This window comes from Podarcis melisellensis (assembly GCF_964234715.1).
Source record: "Podarcis melisellensis genome assembly, chromosome: Z".
NCBI classification, from domain to species: Eukaryota; Metazoa; Chordata; class Lepidosauria; order Squamata; family Lacertidae; genus Podarcis; species Podarcis melisellensis.
The window spans coordinates 27,606,283-27,620,501 of NC_138547.1; the positions used below are offsets into that span (position 1 = coordinate 27,606,283).

General features: G+C 43.0%; 1 protein-coding gene across 14 annotated transcripts in view; it reads left to right on the forward strand.

The window, feature by feature from the left end:
- The window catches only part of TENM1 (teneurin transmembrane protein 1), a 391,653-nt gene that overhangs the window by 339,325 nt on the left and 38,109 nt on the right, over positions 1-14,219 (forward strand). For all 14 annotated transcript variants that reach the window (XM_081897279.1, XM_081897280.1, XM_081897290.1 and 11 more), the window contains one exon: positions 7,016-7,526. In XM_081897279.1, the coding sequence (XP_081753405.1) occupies positions 7,016-7,526 (511 nt within the window). The remainder of the gene's footprint in view (positions 1-7,015; positions 7,527-14,219) is intronic.

The following is a 14,219-nucleotide window of genomic DNA, read 5'->3' on the forward strand; positions in this document are numbered from 1 at the left end:
GCGCACCTAGTTTTTAGGAGGGGAAATAAAGGGGGGGTTATTATTTTTCCCGGCCCCAAAGAGCAAAGAAGCCAAGACAGTGAGCGGGATGCATCCCGCTGGCTGTCTTGGCTTCCTCTTTAGCCATGCGCAACCTCTCCAGTGGGGAGAGGTTGTAAACGTTTTTAGCCGCGGGGCAGTTGGCCCTCCACTCCCTGGGCTTCAGGCTGCAGGTTGCCATCCGCAAGCCTTCGGAGTGCTCCGATGGCTTGCGGATGGCTGCCTGAAGCCTGGAGAGCGAGAGGGGTTGGTGTGCACCGACCCCTCTCGCTCTCCTGGCTTCAGCGGAAGCCTGCATTCGCTCCATAGGACGCACACAAATTTCCCCTTCATTTTTGGAGGGGGAAAAGTGTGTCCTATAGAGCGAAAAATACGGTACCTAATTCTGTAATATAGTCAGACCCTTGGTCTATCTAGCCCATTGTTGTCTACACCGTCTATAGATGTGGACCTACATTTCAAGTTTTTTAAGAATGTTTTTTTTAAAAACACGTGGGTCTTTCCTATTGAACCTGGAGATGCTGGGGATTGAACCTGGGATCTTCTGCATGCAGAGCTTATGCTCTGCCTCTGAGCTGAAGACTTTTAGTTTAACAGTGTAACAGTTCGTCCCTATGATCTTCACAAAGAAAACAGTGCCCTCAAAAGCTTTGAAATCTGAATTTCTGAAGCAGAGGAAATCCCAAACAATTCATAAAAGTATGTAAAAATCCTATTTCAAGCTATCATGTCTGTGCATTTTACATTTTCACATTTCCCCTTCAATCTTCATTCTGGCATCCACTGTTCACAGTTTGAATATTCAGATGGTTGGATACCATGATCCTATGGTACTGTGAGGACAGATTCATGCAATAGTAGCGCAGTCATCATCTCTGCTGTGCAATGCAATACTTCTTGCACAGGGCACTGTTGACGTGCCTCAAAACAGGTTTCAGGTCACTATGAGCCACATTATCATATCCATAGGATTGGATTGAGCTGTGTGCAACATGAAACAATTAGCAGCTTGGACATTACCCTCATGCTGAAATGAGTATGCCTCCCGTATGTCAGTCTAATGTTCATGCTCCAAAAACATCATTAGGAAATGGGGATAAGGAAAGGGCAGTTGATTCATTTTATGGTGGTTTAGTCAACTAATCCGGGGGTCCCCAAACTAAGGCCCATGGGCCGGGTGAGGCCCGAGGGACTCATTTATCCGGCCTGCGGCAACGCCCGCTGCCGCTGTCTGCTCTTACCGGCGCTGCGCTGCACAGCTGCCCACTTCCAGATCAGAGCAGCACCGGAAATAGCTTGTGCACCTGCACAAGCGTTATTTGCCCATGCGCAAGTGTTATTTCCGGTGCACATCTGGGTCGAAGGAGGCCCGTGCACATTCACACAAGCTATTTCCAGTGCTCCTCCAACCTGGAAGTGCATCAGAAATAGCGTATGGGCTTCCCCCGCCCTCCGGTCCACCTTGCGATCGGCGCTGGAGACACCAGCCCAAGGCGTGGTAACTTTGCTTACCCCTGAATTAATCCAATAGCTGCAGGAGAGAGGGGACATAGTTTAGAATGGGGAGCTGCAAACCACTGTCTGTCCGAAGGAGGGGAAAGAGAGTAATAAAGGGCATGTAAACAAATTTCTGTGGGAAATGGTTTAATTATCTGGATGTGTTTAGCCTAAAGAAGACTAAGAGGAGATATCATAGTACCATTCAATTATTATTATTATTAGTAGTAGTAGTAGTAGTAGTAGTATTTATTTATTTATTTATTTATTTATTTAATTTATATACCATTTTTATCTTCCAAGGATCTCAGTGTGGTGTACATGGTTCTCCCTCCCCATTTCATCCTCACAACAACCCTATGAGGTAGGTGAGGCTAAGAGATGGTGACTTGTCCAAGGTCACCCAGTGAACTTCATGGCTGAGTGGGGATTGTCAACCTCCTGCTCTCCAGGTTCTAGTCTAACACTAACCGTTATGCCACACTGGCTCACTAATTACCGTATTTTTCCATGTGTAAGACTAGATTTTCCCCCCTAATAAATTATGTCAAAAATTAGGGGGCGTCTTATACATGGGGGCATCGTCTTATACATGGATAGTGCCAAGGCCATTTTATTAAATCCGACTCCCCCAAAATAGGGGGCATCTGATACATGGGGACATGTTATAGACGGAAAAATACGGTAATCGCTTCCCATTAGGCATCCCAAAGCATTTACAATATAACATATATAGAACAGTTGCATATCTAGAAAGTTATTTTAAAATGCTTTTATAGAATCAAATGGTGATAGAGAAGGCGCCACACTAAATACCATGTAGAATGCACCTCGTGATAGTACAGCATTTGCAGAATGCTCTCTCCTGCAGAACACAGTGATTACTTGTCTATGTAGCTGGTGAGATGATTTTATAGGTAGTCTAGTCCCACCAAAACCAGAGCCTTGAGCTTAGCCCAGTAGCTAATTGACAGCTAAAGGTAAAGGGACCCCTGACCATTAGGTCCAGTTGTGGACGACTCTGGGGTTGCGGTGTTCATCTCACTTTATTGGCCAAGGGAGCTGACGTACAGCTTCCGGGTAATGTGGCCAGCATGACTAAGCCGCTTCTGACGAACCAGAGCAGCGCACGGAAACGCCGTTTATCTTCCCGCTGGAGCGGTACCTATTTATCTACTTGCACTTGGACATGCTTTCGAACTGCTAGGTTGGCAGGAGCTGGGACCGAGCAACGGGAGCTCACCCCGTCGCAGGGATTCAAACGGCTGACCTGTGTCTGCTAATGGAAGTCCTAGGCACTGTGGTTTAACCCACAGCGCTACCCGCGTCCCCAATTGACAGCTAGTGCTATCTAAAAACTTGTGATATAGAAGATAAAAGAACTGGAAGCAGGAGCAATAGGCAACAAGGCAGACAAAAGAGATGTGTATTAATCCAACATATTTCAGATCCTACTTGTCATTCTTAAGAGAAATTCAGAGATATGAAGATTCAATAATTAGTTGTGCTGCTTCTTTCCTACATGTTGAATTAATAAACAGGGAGTTCCATTATTGTAGCATTATTTATAACATAAATTAAACTTGTTCTGCGTAATTAGAACCAATGGGTAGAGAGTTTGGGGAAGCAGATTTTGGGTAAATGTGAGGAGAGGGGTCCTATCAGTGCAAGCTGTTTGACAGTCCCCAAACTGTCTACCTTGGAAGCTAATGGGTTCTACTTTGCCAGAGATATTTAACCAGAAGCTGGATAAATGTCTGTTAAGGATGCTGTAGTTTCATCCTGCTTTTCAAATCATGCATGTAAGGTGGTGTAGATTACGTGACCTACAAGGTCCCTTCCAGTTCTTTGTTTCTGTGATTTTACTCATTTTTCAGGACTGCAAAATCACCTGCAAAAAGGACCATGACAAATCCCTTGTCATCTACAAAATGATGTGTCTGCTAATGGAAGTGGTAATGAAATTAGAACTGTGAGATTAACGTCACAAGAAATCCTGAGTCCTGTGTTGATGGTCATGCTGGATAGAAATGTACAGAGAGGGATTAGGATCATGCTTTTTGGCATTACATCAAAGGATGAGGGGGAAATTGATTCAATTCACATTTATATGTGAATTATACCTAATTCACATTTTCTAAAACAATGTGTGAACTAAAACACAGCCACCCTTTGAAATTTACACTTCTCTGAATTTTGCAGCCAAGTTATGTTTGAATAAAATGCATATTCTAGGGCAAAGTATGCATAGCTAATACATATATTGATGGGAATAACATATAAAATGCATGAAGAAAAACTGCTTTGCAAATATGTGTATTTTAGTCAAAGCCACACATTAAATGTGCATATTAACACTAAAATGCTGACAGATTACCTGAGGAATTAATTAAATAAATAAATTGCAAGCTGATATGGAAATGTGCTGACTTTTAAGATTGGAAAGATAAGGAACTGTGAGAAAATTAAATTGACAGATATGCATATCCCTGTTTGATCTCTCTGCATTGATCATTACTTCTGCACTTAACATGCATAGACTCCAACACTGGTAAGGATCTGAATGCACAATCTGTCCTGCAAAAATGGAAGGGCACCCATTCAAAATCAGTGCAATGGATGTATGGATCCATCTACTCCCATACTGTGCCAGTTTTACATGCATGTAAACACAAGTCTATTCCACCCCTTATTCCCTGGGTTGTTTAAAAAAAAAAACAACTTTAAAAATTCACTTCCCAAACCCCTCCACTAAAATATGGATTCCTGAATATTTTTATATACATTCCCCATAAAATAGTAATCTTTGTATACTTCCCGCCCCATAAAATACACATTATTTGTACACATATTTTGGAACCAAAAGTGCATTGCAAAATTCGGAGAAGTGCACAGTGCAAATGTTTGCATATTAATGCAGGAAGGGTAAATCCAGTTGATCTGCTTAAAAATTCAGGTCAAACAAAATTCTCCTCCATCCTTGTTCCACGTGCAAATTTCTACCTTTTTGGGGTTTCTGCACAAGTGTCCAGTCTTCATTTTTCCTGGGTCCCCAACTGTTTTTCCCTCTTCCAGTTCCTTATTCCAAATGATGAAGTACATAAGCATTCATGTAACAGAAGCTGTTCATCCTTGAGCATCACCTGGTGAATGGCAAATGATGTATCTCATGTCATTTTAGGCTTTATATCAAAATGAGGAAGATTAACCAGCATAAGATATTGGGTGACTAATCTTGCCTAGCATCACCATAATTTGTAGTGTGTATGTTTTACAAGGTCTGCTTGGAGATGAGGTGGGATGCATAGTGATTCAGAACAACATTCACATGCTTTTTGTTAAGCATGCAGATGCTGTTGTAAGAGTATCAAATTGCTAAATGATGCCACAGGAGGCTGATGGGTGAGACAAAGAAAAAATAGTTGACAACATGCATGTTTGAGGCATATATAAGACATCTGTACCCCGAGGAAGCATGATGACACAGGGCTCCCCTTTTCTTTTCTGATTATCCTCTTCTGGACCTTTTATTTTATTTATTTTATTTAAAACATTTCTGCGCTGCCCTTCATGACTGATTACAGGACAGTTCCTAACACTGCAAACAAGTTTCTAAGAAATGTAACTGGTTAAAACGAGGGGGGGCGATACAAAACAACAGCAACAACAGTTCACTAGCTCATTTCCTCTAAATGCTTAGCATTAACAGTCAGCAAATGCCTGGGTGAACAAACAGATCTTTAGCAAGCATTAAAAGCTTCTCAGACTCAGTGCTTTTCTTATTACAGTGGAGGGGGGTGATTCCATAAAACTGGGTGCCACAACAGAAAGGTTGTCACAGAATGGATTTCAACTGGTTGCAGCTAGCCAGGGAGGGCCTCAACTGAAGATCTCAACATGCATGTGTATGGGATCTTTGCGCTTGGTAATTGGTAATAATGGATGGTTGGACTTGAGAGTACTGCAAACACTGAAATAAAGCTTCTACTTCTTACTTGAAATAAAACGTTCTTCTCTTATGCTAGCAGAAGGTAGCAGGTGTGGGCAACAACCACATTATTAGGTTCAAACCTTGATTTGGTGCTTTGGAAAGAACTCTCAATTTGAAATGCTTTGTAGGCTGGCCAATTTGACTTGACTTCCTTATGAGTCCACTTTGTTAATCTGCAGACCTGGTGGCCCCTGCATGTTGGATAAAGTCCACAAAGTTTCAGTCAGATAGGTCCAGTATTTTTGTGTGTGCTGGGCACCTTTAAATATTTTCTCCTTTTTTTGGTTTTAATGACATATCTCTGGCTTATTTATTTTGGGGCAGAATAAGATGCCATTTTCAGGCTAGCTTTCCCCTCCTTCCACGGGTGGGGGTGTAAAATGAATACTGCCAAATTTCAGAAGAATAAATGAAGTATTTTCCCACGAGTATCTTGAACAGTTTTGGAGTATGTAAATAAGGAATATTCTAGTCTCCCATTATAGTTTGTGGGCAATTTGTCTGCAAGTTGAAGAAACATCAATCCCACTTCACCTCTAACAACCTCCAAGGCATATTCCTCCAGCTCAGGATTCAGGATGTGGCTGAACCCAGTTCATACCCCTAGAAGACAGGCTATCATAAACAGCTAAAATAGCCTATGAACTCATGGGAAGATAGGTCTGCCTGAAGACATAGACTTTCATCTTCCATGAGCTTCCTCAGTGGTTCAGAACCTAGGGCAAGCCATTCTTGACACAGAAGTTACTGCACCTTTATAATCTTGATGGCATTGGAAAGTTCTGGGTCTTTTCTTTCATTACATTCCTGCATTGATGGAAGAAACTGCCTGGGAGGCAGCTGCTAAATGGCCAAGCAAGTCTTAAATGTTCATCAGTGACAAAATAATTCAGTTCTGGTACAGCAAACCTAAACACAATGGGTCGGATCTAAACTTAATAGACCAATTGAAATCAATGGGACTTCAGTTAGTGATGACTAATTTAAGTCCCTTTGATTTCAGTGAGCCTGCTATAAGCTCTGATAAGTCTGTATCTATCTCCATGAGCTCGTATTTAAAACCATTTTACATATACTCTACTGGACTTTATGAAATGCAACAAACTCAGTTTTTTAGCTTTTGACTGTATTCCCATTGCTTACTTCATGAATGGATTTTGATTCAAGAAGGCGTGAATTTTGCAGAGGAGAGCATATTTGTCTGTGACCTTCTTTGTGCCCTGGGAACTTGAAATGTAGTAGCTCTGCCCAGCCAACGGCACTGTAGATTTACAACTATTAGGTAACTGAAGCATCTATATCTCCTGTGTCCATTCTTCAGCTGTGCCGATTAAGAATTGTACTTGCATTAGATAATGATAAACAAATCTGTTGGAGCAAAATACTGGTTTACAGTTTTAGAAATATTAAGTCTGGAGAGTTCTTATTTTTGTTTGGTTAATCATATCAGGTGCAGATTTAATAAAGTTGCTCTCTGTTGTTTTGCAGGTGATGGTGGGTTCGCTAAAGACGCAAAACTGAAAGCTCCCTCTTCCCTGGCTGTATCTCCTGACGGCACCTTGTATGTAGCTGACCTTGGCAACATCCGTATCCGTGCAGTCAGTCGGAATAAGGCTCATCTCAATGACATGAATATTTATGAGGTTGCATCCCCAGCAGACCAGGAACTGTATCAGTTCACCAGCAATGGGACGCACTTGCACACACTCAATCTGATTACAAGGGACTTCATGTACAATTTCACATACAACGGGGAAGGCGATCTTGGCACCATTACCAACAGCAATGGGAATTCAGTTCATATTCGCAGAGATGCCAGTGGTTTGCCTCTCTGGCTGGTGATGCCTGGAGGTCAAGTATACTGGCTGACCATAAGTAGCAATGGGATTCTCAAAAGAGTTTATGCCCAGGGCTACAATCTAGCTCTCATGACTTATCCTGGCACTACAGGTCTTCTAGCCACCAAAAGCAATGAGTATGGATGGACAACAGTTTATGAGTAAGTGACCTTCAAATATTTTTAATGCCTCATCTCCACAATACATTTAAAGCCATATCATGCCACTTTAAATAGTCATGGAATCGTAGAATTGTAAAGTTGGAGGGGACCCTGAATCTAACTCCCTGCAATGATGCCTCCCTCTAAAAACAGAATCCTGGGAGGTTTAATTCATGAAGGGTGCTGAGAGTTGTTAGGGTACTATCACAGAGCTACAATTCCCAGAGATCCCTGGGAAGAAGGATTGACTTTTTAGCTACATTGGGAAGTATAGCTCTGTATGGGGAATAGGTCTCCTAACAACTCTCACAACTTTATGAAACTTTGCAAAAGCTCTTTTTGAGAGACTTATTTTTTAAATTACGTTTGTATAACACCCTTCTTCCAAAGATCACAGGCTGGTACATAACATAAAAATTCAAAATGAAAACACAAAATACATAATAAAACAAAAGCAAAGCAAGCCAATAACCCTCCTCCCACAGGCCATAGATTCACCCAAACTCTAGGTTGAAGATAAACTTTTTTGCTTGACACCTTTACCCAGAGGTCTCAGAGTGGTTCACAGAATAAAATCAAAATGTAAAACCCCACAAAATACATAATTAAAACAAAACAAAACAAAACAACAACCCAATAAACCCGCCTTCCAAAAACACCACATTTGTAAGCGAGGAGTGCCTAGCCGGGGAGAGCATTCCACAAATGGGGAGCCACCACAAAAAAGACCATTCTCATATTGTCACTTTCCAGAACTCTTGTGGGGGAGGCACTCAAAGAAGAGCCTCAGACGACAATCACAGGATCTGAGTCTGTTTGTATGAGGAGAGGCAGTCCTTGATGTATTGTGATCTTGAGCTGTTCAAGGTACTTAAGATACTTCAGTGGCCCTGTGGAGCCTATATGCCTGTATCTTCCTCACCACCTTTTTCATACTATAATGCAATCCCTGTTGTGACCAGGGTTGGGCAAATCAGTCTATAGTTAATAAAGTCTGGAAATTGTCCACAGGGATTGGCATATGGAGAGGCATTATGGTTTATTGACTAGAGTGTCCCTGGTTCAAATCCCCACCCAGCCACTGGGTGACCTTGGGCCAGTCACTATATCTCAGCCTACCCTATCTCACACAGATAGAATGGGAGAGAAGAGCCATGCACAACACCTTGAACTGCTTGGAGGAAAGCTGGGGTGTGGTTTCCTTGGATGCATTAGATCAGTCTACACATAAGAACTATGTAACTTAGCAATGGGAAAGCTGTTACCCTCTATATGCTATTGAACTACATTTCCCATCATCCCTGGGGATTGGCCATGCTGACTGAGGCTGATGGGAATTGAAGTTCAGTACTTTTCACAAAGGTGCTTTATCATAGAATATGCATAAGAACTATAATCCCATGTCACTTTTGCATGTGTTTGCCCATGATAAACACATCACATTTCTGCACTAATCTGTGTTTATAACTAAATCCACATGAACATTTGCATTTAAATATAAATTCTTAAACACATTTTCTCTCAACATGCGCATTTCAAATGATATTTTCTCTCAAAGATACATTCCTAAATGTACTTTGATGTATTTTTTTTTTCAGTCATGCATTAAATTCAGGAATGACTGAAGCTAGTGAATTAATAAGTTCTGATTCACACATTGAGTGGTGCAGGATAGGTCTAGGCTGAATGATGAGGGTGGAGATGCTCCTTCAGGTATGCAGGGCCTAAGCCATTTAGGGTTTTAAAGGTCAGCACCAACACTTTGAATTGTGCCTGGAGGCAGAATCAAATTTCCACAGATAACTTCCAAACTTCCAGTGTTCGAAGGTATAGCTTTTGTGCTGAGTGCAGCTTATGCCCATCCCCCATGACTAACTAAACGAGAACATGTTACGCAAAATAGTAAAATTTGCAAGATAAGGGTTGTATCCAATGTAGTGCTTAGTTAAAGACATTTAGTGGTGTATAAACGTTGTACTGGTGGAACATTATTGCACAGGGGAAATCACAAACACATTACCAAAGATGGTTGCACAACTAATTGCGCAAACTAAATGAGCTATTGCACTACAAGCCTCCCCTAATGCAGCTGTTGCTTTGGACTAATTTGTTTCACTGCCTTTAAACTCTTCCACTGCAGAACTTTCACGCTAGTTAGCAAACAGAGAAACATTGGGTGCAGTCCTAAATGTTTCACAGTGTTGAGAATTTGCAGGGTTGGGATTGGGGGAAGTTACCTAATTTTGTTTGCCTGGGTATGCTAGCATAGAACTGTGCATCTAAGAACCATTAGCTGAGGCTGCGATCCTGTCCTTTTTCACCTGACAAAAAACAAAGTCCCACAGAGCTCTGCAGATCTTATTTCTGACTAGACATGCCGAGGATTCTGTTCTCAGATCATGTGGATTCCTTTTGTCAATAACATAAGAAAAGCCCTGCTGGATTAGTCCAGTGGCTCAGCTTTTCCAGCTTCCTGCTTTCGTGGTCACCAACCAGGTGCCCCAGGAAAACCCTTAAGCAGGACATGAGCACCAGAGCACTCTCCCCAATTGTGATCTCCAACAACTGGTGTTTAGAAGCATCCCGCCTGCAAGTGTGGTGGTATGCTTCTTAACATTTTAATGCAATTTAAAATTAACTAAGAAGATATTTAAAAGATTTAAAAACAATTTTAAACCATCTAAAAACATTTAAAGTCAACCAGTTACTAATTTCAAGGCAGGGTAAAAGAGAAATGTCTTTACATTTCTCCTGAAAGTCAATAATGGGGGAGATAGATGCTACCTTTTGAGAAGCAGGGTGATGGGGAAAACTTTGGACTGCCACTGCCCTTGAGAGTACTGGATGAATAGTCTGCTCTGGCATTAATTATTTGCCTATTTCCTTTGGTTTTTGGATTGTTCCCTAGCAAACATCTCTACATGATTAAATAATAATAAAAGAAAAACATATATACAACAAAAAATTTTTTAAAAAAAGACAGATTTGAAATCCAATACAGCAGCAGACTGGTATAAAAATATTCATTGAAAAGACTTGTTGAAAAAGGAAATTCTTCAATATGCATTAAAAAGGCTTATTGAGACAGTGTTTGCCTGATATGTAATGGGGGAGGGATGTCCCGAAGAGTAGGTGCTGCCACACTAAAGACCTGGTTCCAACATCATAAGGAACAGACCTCCTGGTGAGATGGTATGTGCAGGATGTCTTGTCCTGAAGAGTACAGTGATCCACTATACCTAGTGGATGAGATTATTGTTTATGTTCCTTAAAGGTGCAGAAGTCCTCTGGAGGGGCTGGGGGAGAGGCAAGCAACCTTTTGACTCCCTGGCTTGCTCTTCCACATGCTTGCAAATCTCCCTTTTCTGTCCTGTCCATTTCTGCAATTGCTCACAGCCTGTCCTGTTCTAAGCTTCCAATGAGAAGTAGGATTGAGCTGAAGCAGCAAAATCAATGGAAGATGTCAGGTTGGTTTCATCTGGTCAATTTATGGTCTGTGGTCCACAGCTTTTTACTGTTATTCCCAATGTATAAGGTGACCAGATGCATTAGAGGACAAACATTCTTCCTTATGCTTTTTTCTTTCTTTCTTTTTTTAGAGTTATACAGGAGCTAATATTTGAGCAGACGCAGCTGTGGTAACTCCTGAAGTACTGCTCATTTATTTTGGATTTATTACATTTGTATACTGCCCTCCCTTCAAGGAGCACCAGGATGCCTCTGTATCTGCTTCATCCCTGCCCCCCTCAACACACACGTCATTTTAACCTGCCCTCTGTTATCTCCTGACAATGTGTGGTACAGTGAACCAAAATCTGGGAGACCAGGGTTCAAATCCCTACTCAGCCACAAGACTCACTGGGTGACTTCAGGCTAGTCACCCTCAGCCTAGCCTACCTCACCGGGATGTTGTAAAGATTACTGTATTTTTTTGCTCTATAAGACTCACTTTTTCCCTCCTGAAAAGTAAGGGGAAATGTGTGTGCATCTTATGGATCGAATGCAGGCTGTGCAGCTATCCCCGAAGCCAGAACAGCAAGAGGGATCACTGCCTTCACTGCACAGCGATCCCTCTTGCTGTTCTGGCTTCTGGGATTCAGAATATTTTTTTTTCTTGTTTTCCTCCTCCAAAAACTAGGTGCGTCTTATGGTCTGGTGCGTCTTACAGAGCGAAAAATACGGTAAATGAGATGGGGATGAAGTGCATACACCACCTTGATCTCCTTGAAATAAGGGCTGGATATGAATGTAAATGGGGGGACACGGGTGGCGCTGTGGGTAAAAGCCTCAGCACCTAGGACTTGCTGATCGAAAGGTCCGCAGTTCGAATCCCCGCAGCAGGGTGCGCTCCCGTTGCTCGGTCCCAGTGCCTGCCAACCTAGCAGTTCGAAAGCACCCCTGGGTGCAAGTAGATAAATAGGTACCGCTTTATAGCGGAAAGGTAAACGGCGTTCCGTGTGCTGCGCTGGCTCGCCATATGCAGCTTGTCATGCTGGCCACGTGACCCGGAAGTGTCTGCAGACAGCGCTGGCTCCCGGCCTATAGAGTGAGATGAGCGCACAACCCTAGAGTCTGGCAAGACTGGCCTGTACGGGCAGGGGTACCTTTACCCTTTACCTTTATGAATGTAAATACATAAAATGGGCCCTTTTGCAAACTTATAAGATGTACTGAGTAGAAGAGAGCAGAGTACCATAACAGTTTGTAAATCTGCCATATTCAAGGTTATCGCAGGTTGGCAGCATTAGAGACTTGCTAAGGTCTACATCCCAGCAGTGGCTGTTAGCTGCCAACACCCCTCTCCCTGCTCCCAGTACAGCTCTTCCTCCTCCTGCTCCTCCTCTCTGTTGAGATGTGCTCAGCTGCCCTCACTAAGAAAAGAAAGGAGAAGAGTCAGTAGCCTCCACTTGCCTTTCCTTCGGCTCAGAGGGAGTGCAAGAGGGCAATGGTGCAAGGAGGTGGGTCCATTCAGGACCAAGACTGGGCACCTGCTGTAAGTCTATGACCTAGCAAGGACCCTGGCCATGAAACTATGACTCTGGCCATGAAACCGCCAGTTGCAATGCCCTCTCCCTCTGTGCAGCAGCACAGACTGGCCCAGAAGGAATTGTCTCTGGAGGCAGTAGTGCTTCTGAATACTGGTTACAGGAATCCTTGGGGAGTGGCAGCAGTGCTCTTGTGCTCGGGTAATGCTTGCAAGCTTCCTACAGGCATCTGGTTGACCACCATAAGAACAGGATGCTGGACTAGATGGGCCATTGGCCTGATCCAATAGGTTCTTCTTATGTTCTTATGCTTGTTGCAGGGGATGTGGTGACCAAGATGGGAGCCTGCCTATAACATCTTGCTCAGGAGCCCTGCAAAACCAAAAACCAGCTCTGGGCTTACTTAGAGAGTCTGGTCCACTGAAACTAGGCTTAGAAGCAGCATCCTATTGTAGACAGTAGATTTAGGCTGTGGTGCATGCTTGATTGCTCTGTGTGTATGTGTGTGTTGCCTGTTACAGTTTTTCTGGTTTGCAAATACAGTGGTACCTCAGGTTAAGTACTTAATTTGTTCTGGAGGTCCGTACTTAACCTGAAACTGTTCTTAACCTGAAGCACCACTTTAGCTAATGGTGCCTCCTGCTACTGCCGCGCCGCTGGAACACAATTTCTGTTCTCATCCTGAAGCAAAGTTCTTAACCTGAAACACTATTTCTGGGTTAGCAGAGTCTGTAACCTGAAGCGTATGTAACCTAGTGGTACCTTGGGTTACATACACTTCAGGTTACATACACTTCAGGTTACAGACTCTGCTAACCCAGAAATATTACCTCGGGTTAAGAACTCTGCTTCAGGATGAGAACAGAAATATAATATGCCACTATAATATGCCCAAAAGAGTTGGTGAAGCAGGGGATGATCAAGGTCAAATCAAAGGGGAAAAGACAACAGGAGCCAACATAAATGTTAATGTGGTACCTCGGGTTACATACGCTTCAGGTTACATACGCTTCAGGTTACGGACTCTGCTAACCCAGAAATAGTGTTTCAGGTTAAGAACTTTGCTTCAGGATGAGAACATAAATTATGCTCCAGCGGCACAGCAGTAGCAGGAGGCCCCATTAGCTAAAGTGGTGCTTCAGGTTAAGAACAGTTTCAGGTTAAGTACGGACCCCCGGAACAAATTAAGTACTTAACCCGAGGTACCACTGTATCTTCCAGCCCTTCCCCATGTTGAACTGTAGGAATATAGGTGTGTCTTCCTTCTAGTCAGGATACAAAAGGACAAAAGGTTACAGCATTTCCTGGGTGTACCCTCATATGCCAGGCAGCATCTAAGAGTCTGGAAAGAAATCAGGCAGAATTGCATGGTTTCCAGCCCTCCAGCCTAGCCAGACTACCCCAGCTGAATTTCAGCTACTGGCACATAAGACTGATCCCTAGAAAAGACTGCAAGCCTTCACCTTTGGCAACTTGGCCCTAACCAGAGCCATCACACACCCTGACTGAACAGGGGAAAAACCTGCACAGCTTGTGCTCAGCAGCTGGATTTTCTGCTAGGAGGCACAGAGGAGCTGCCATCATTTCCCACTGACCTGCTGTGCTTCATTCCCTCTGTACAACCTTGGCTGGGAGAAATAATCCATGCAGATGGCAGCCCCTGGGGCCGGGTGCAATTGTGTACACAGCTCTTGATGCACGCCTGGAA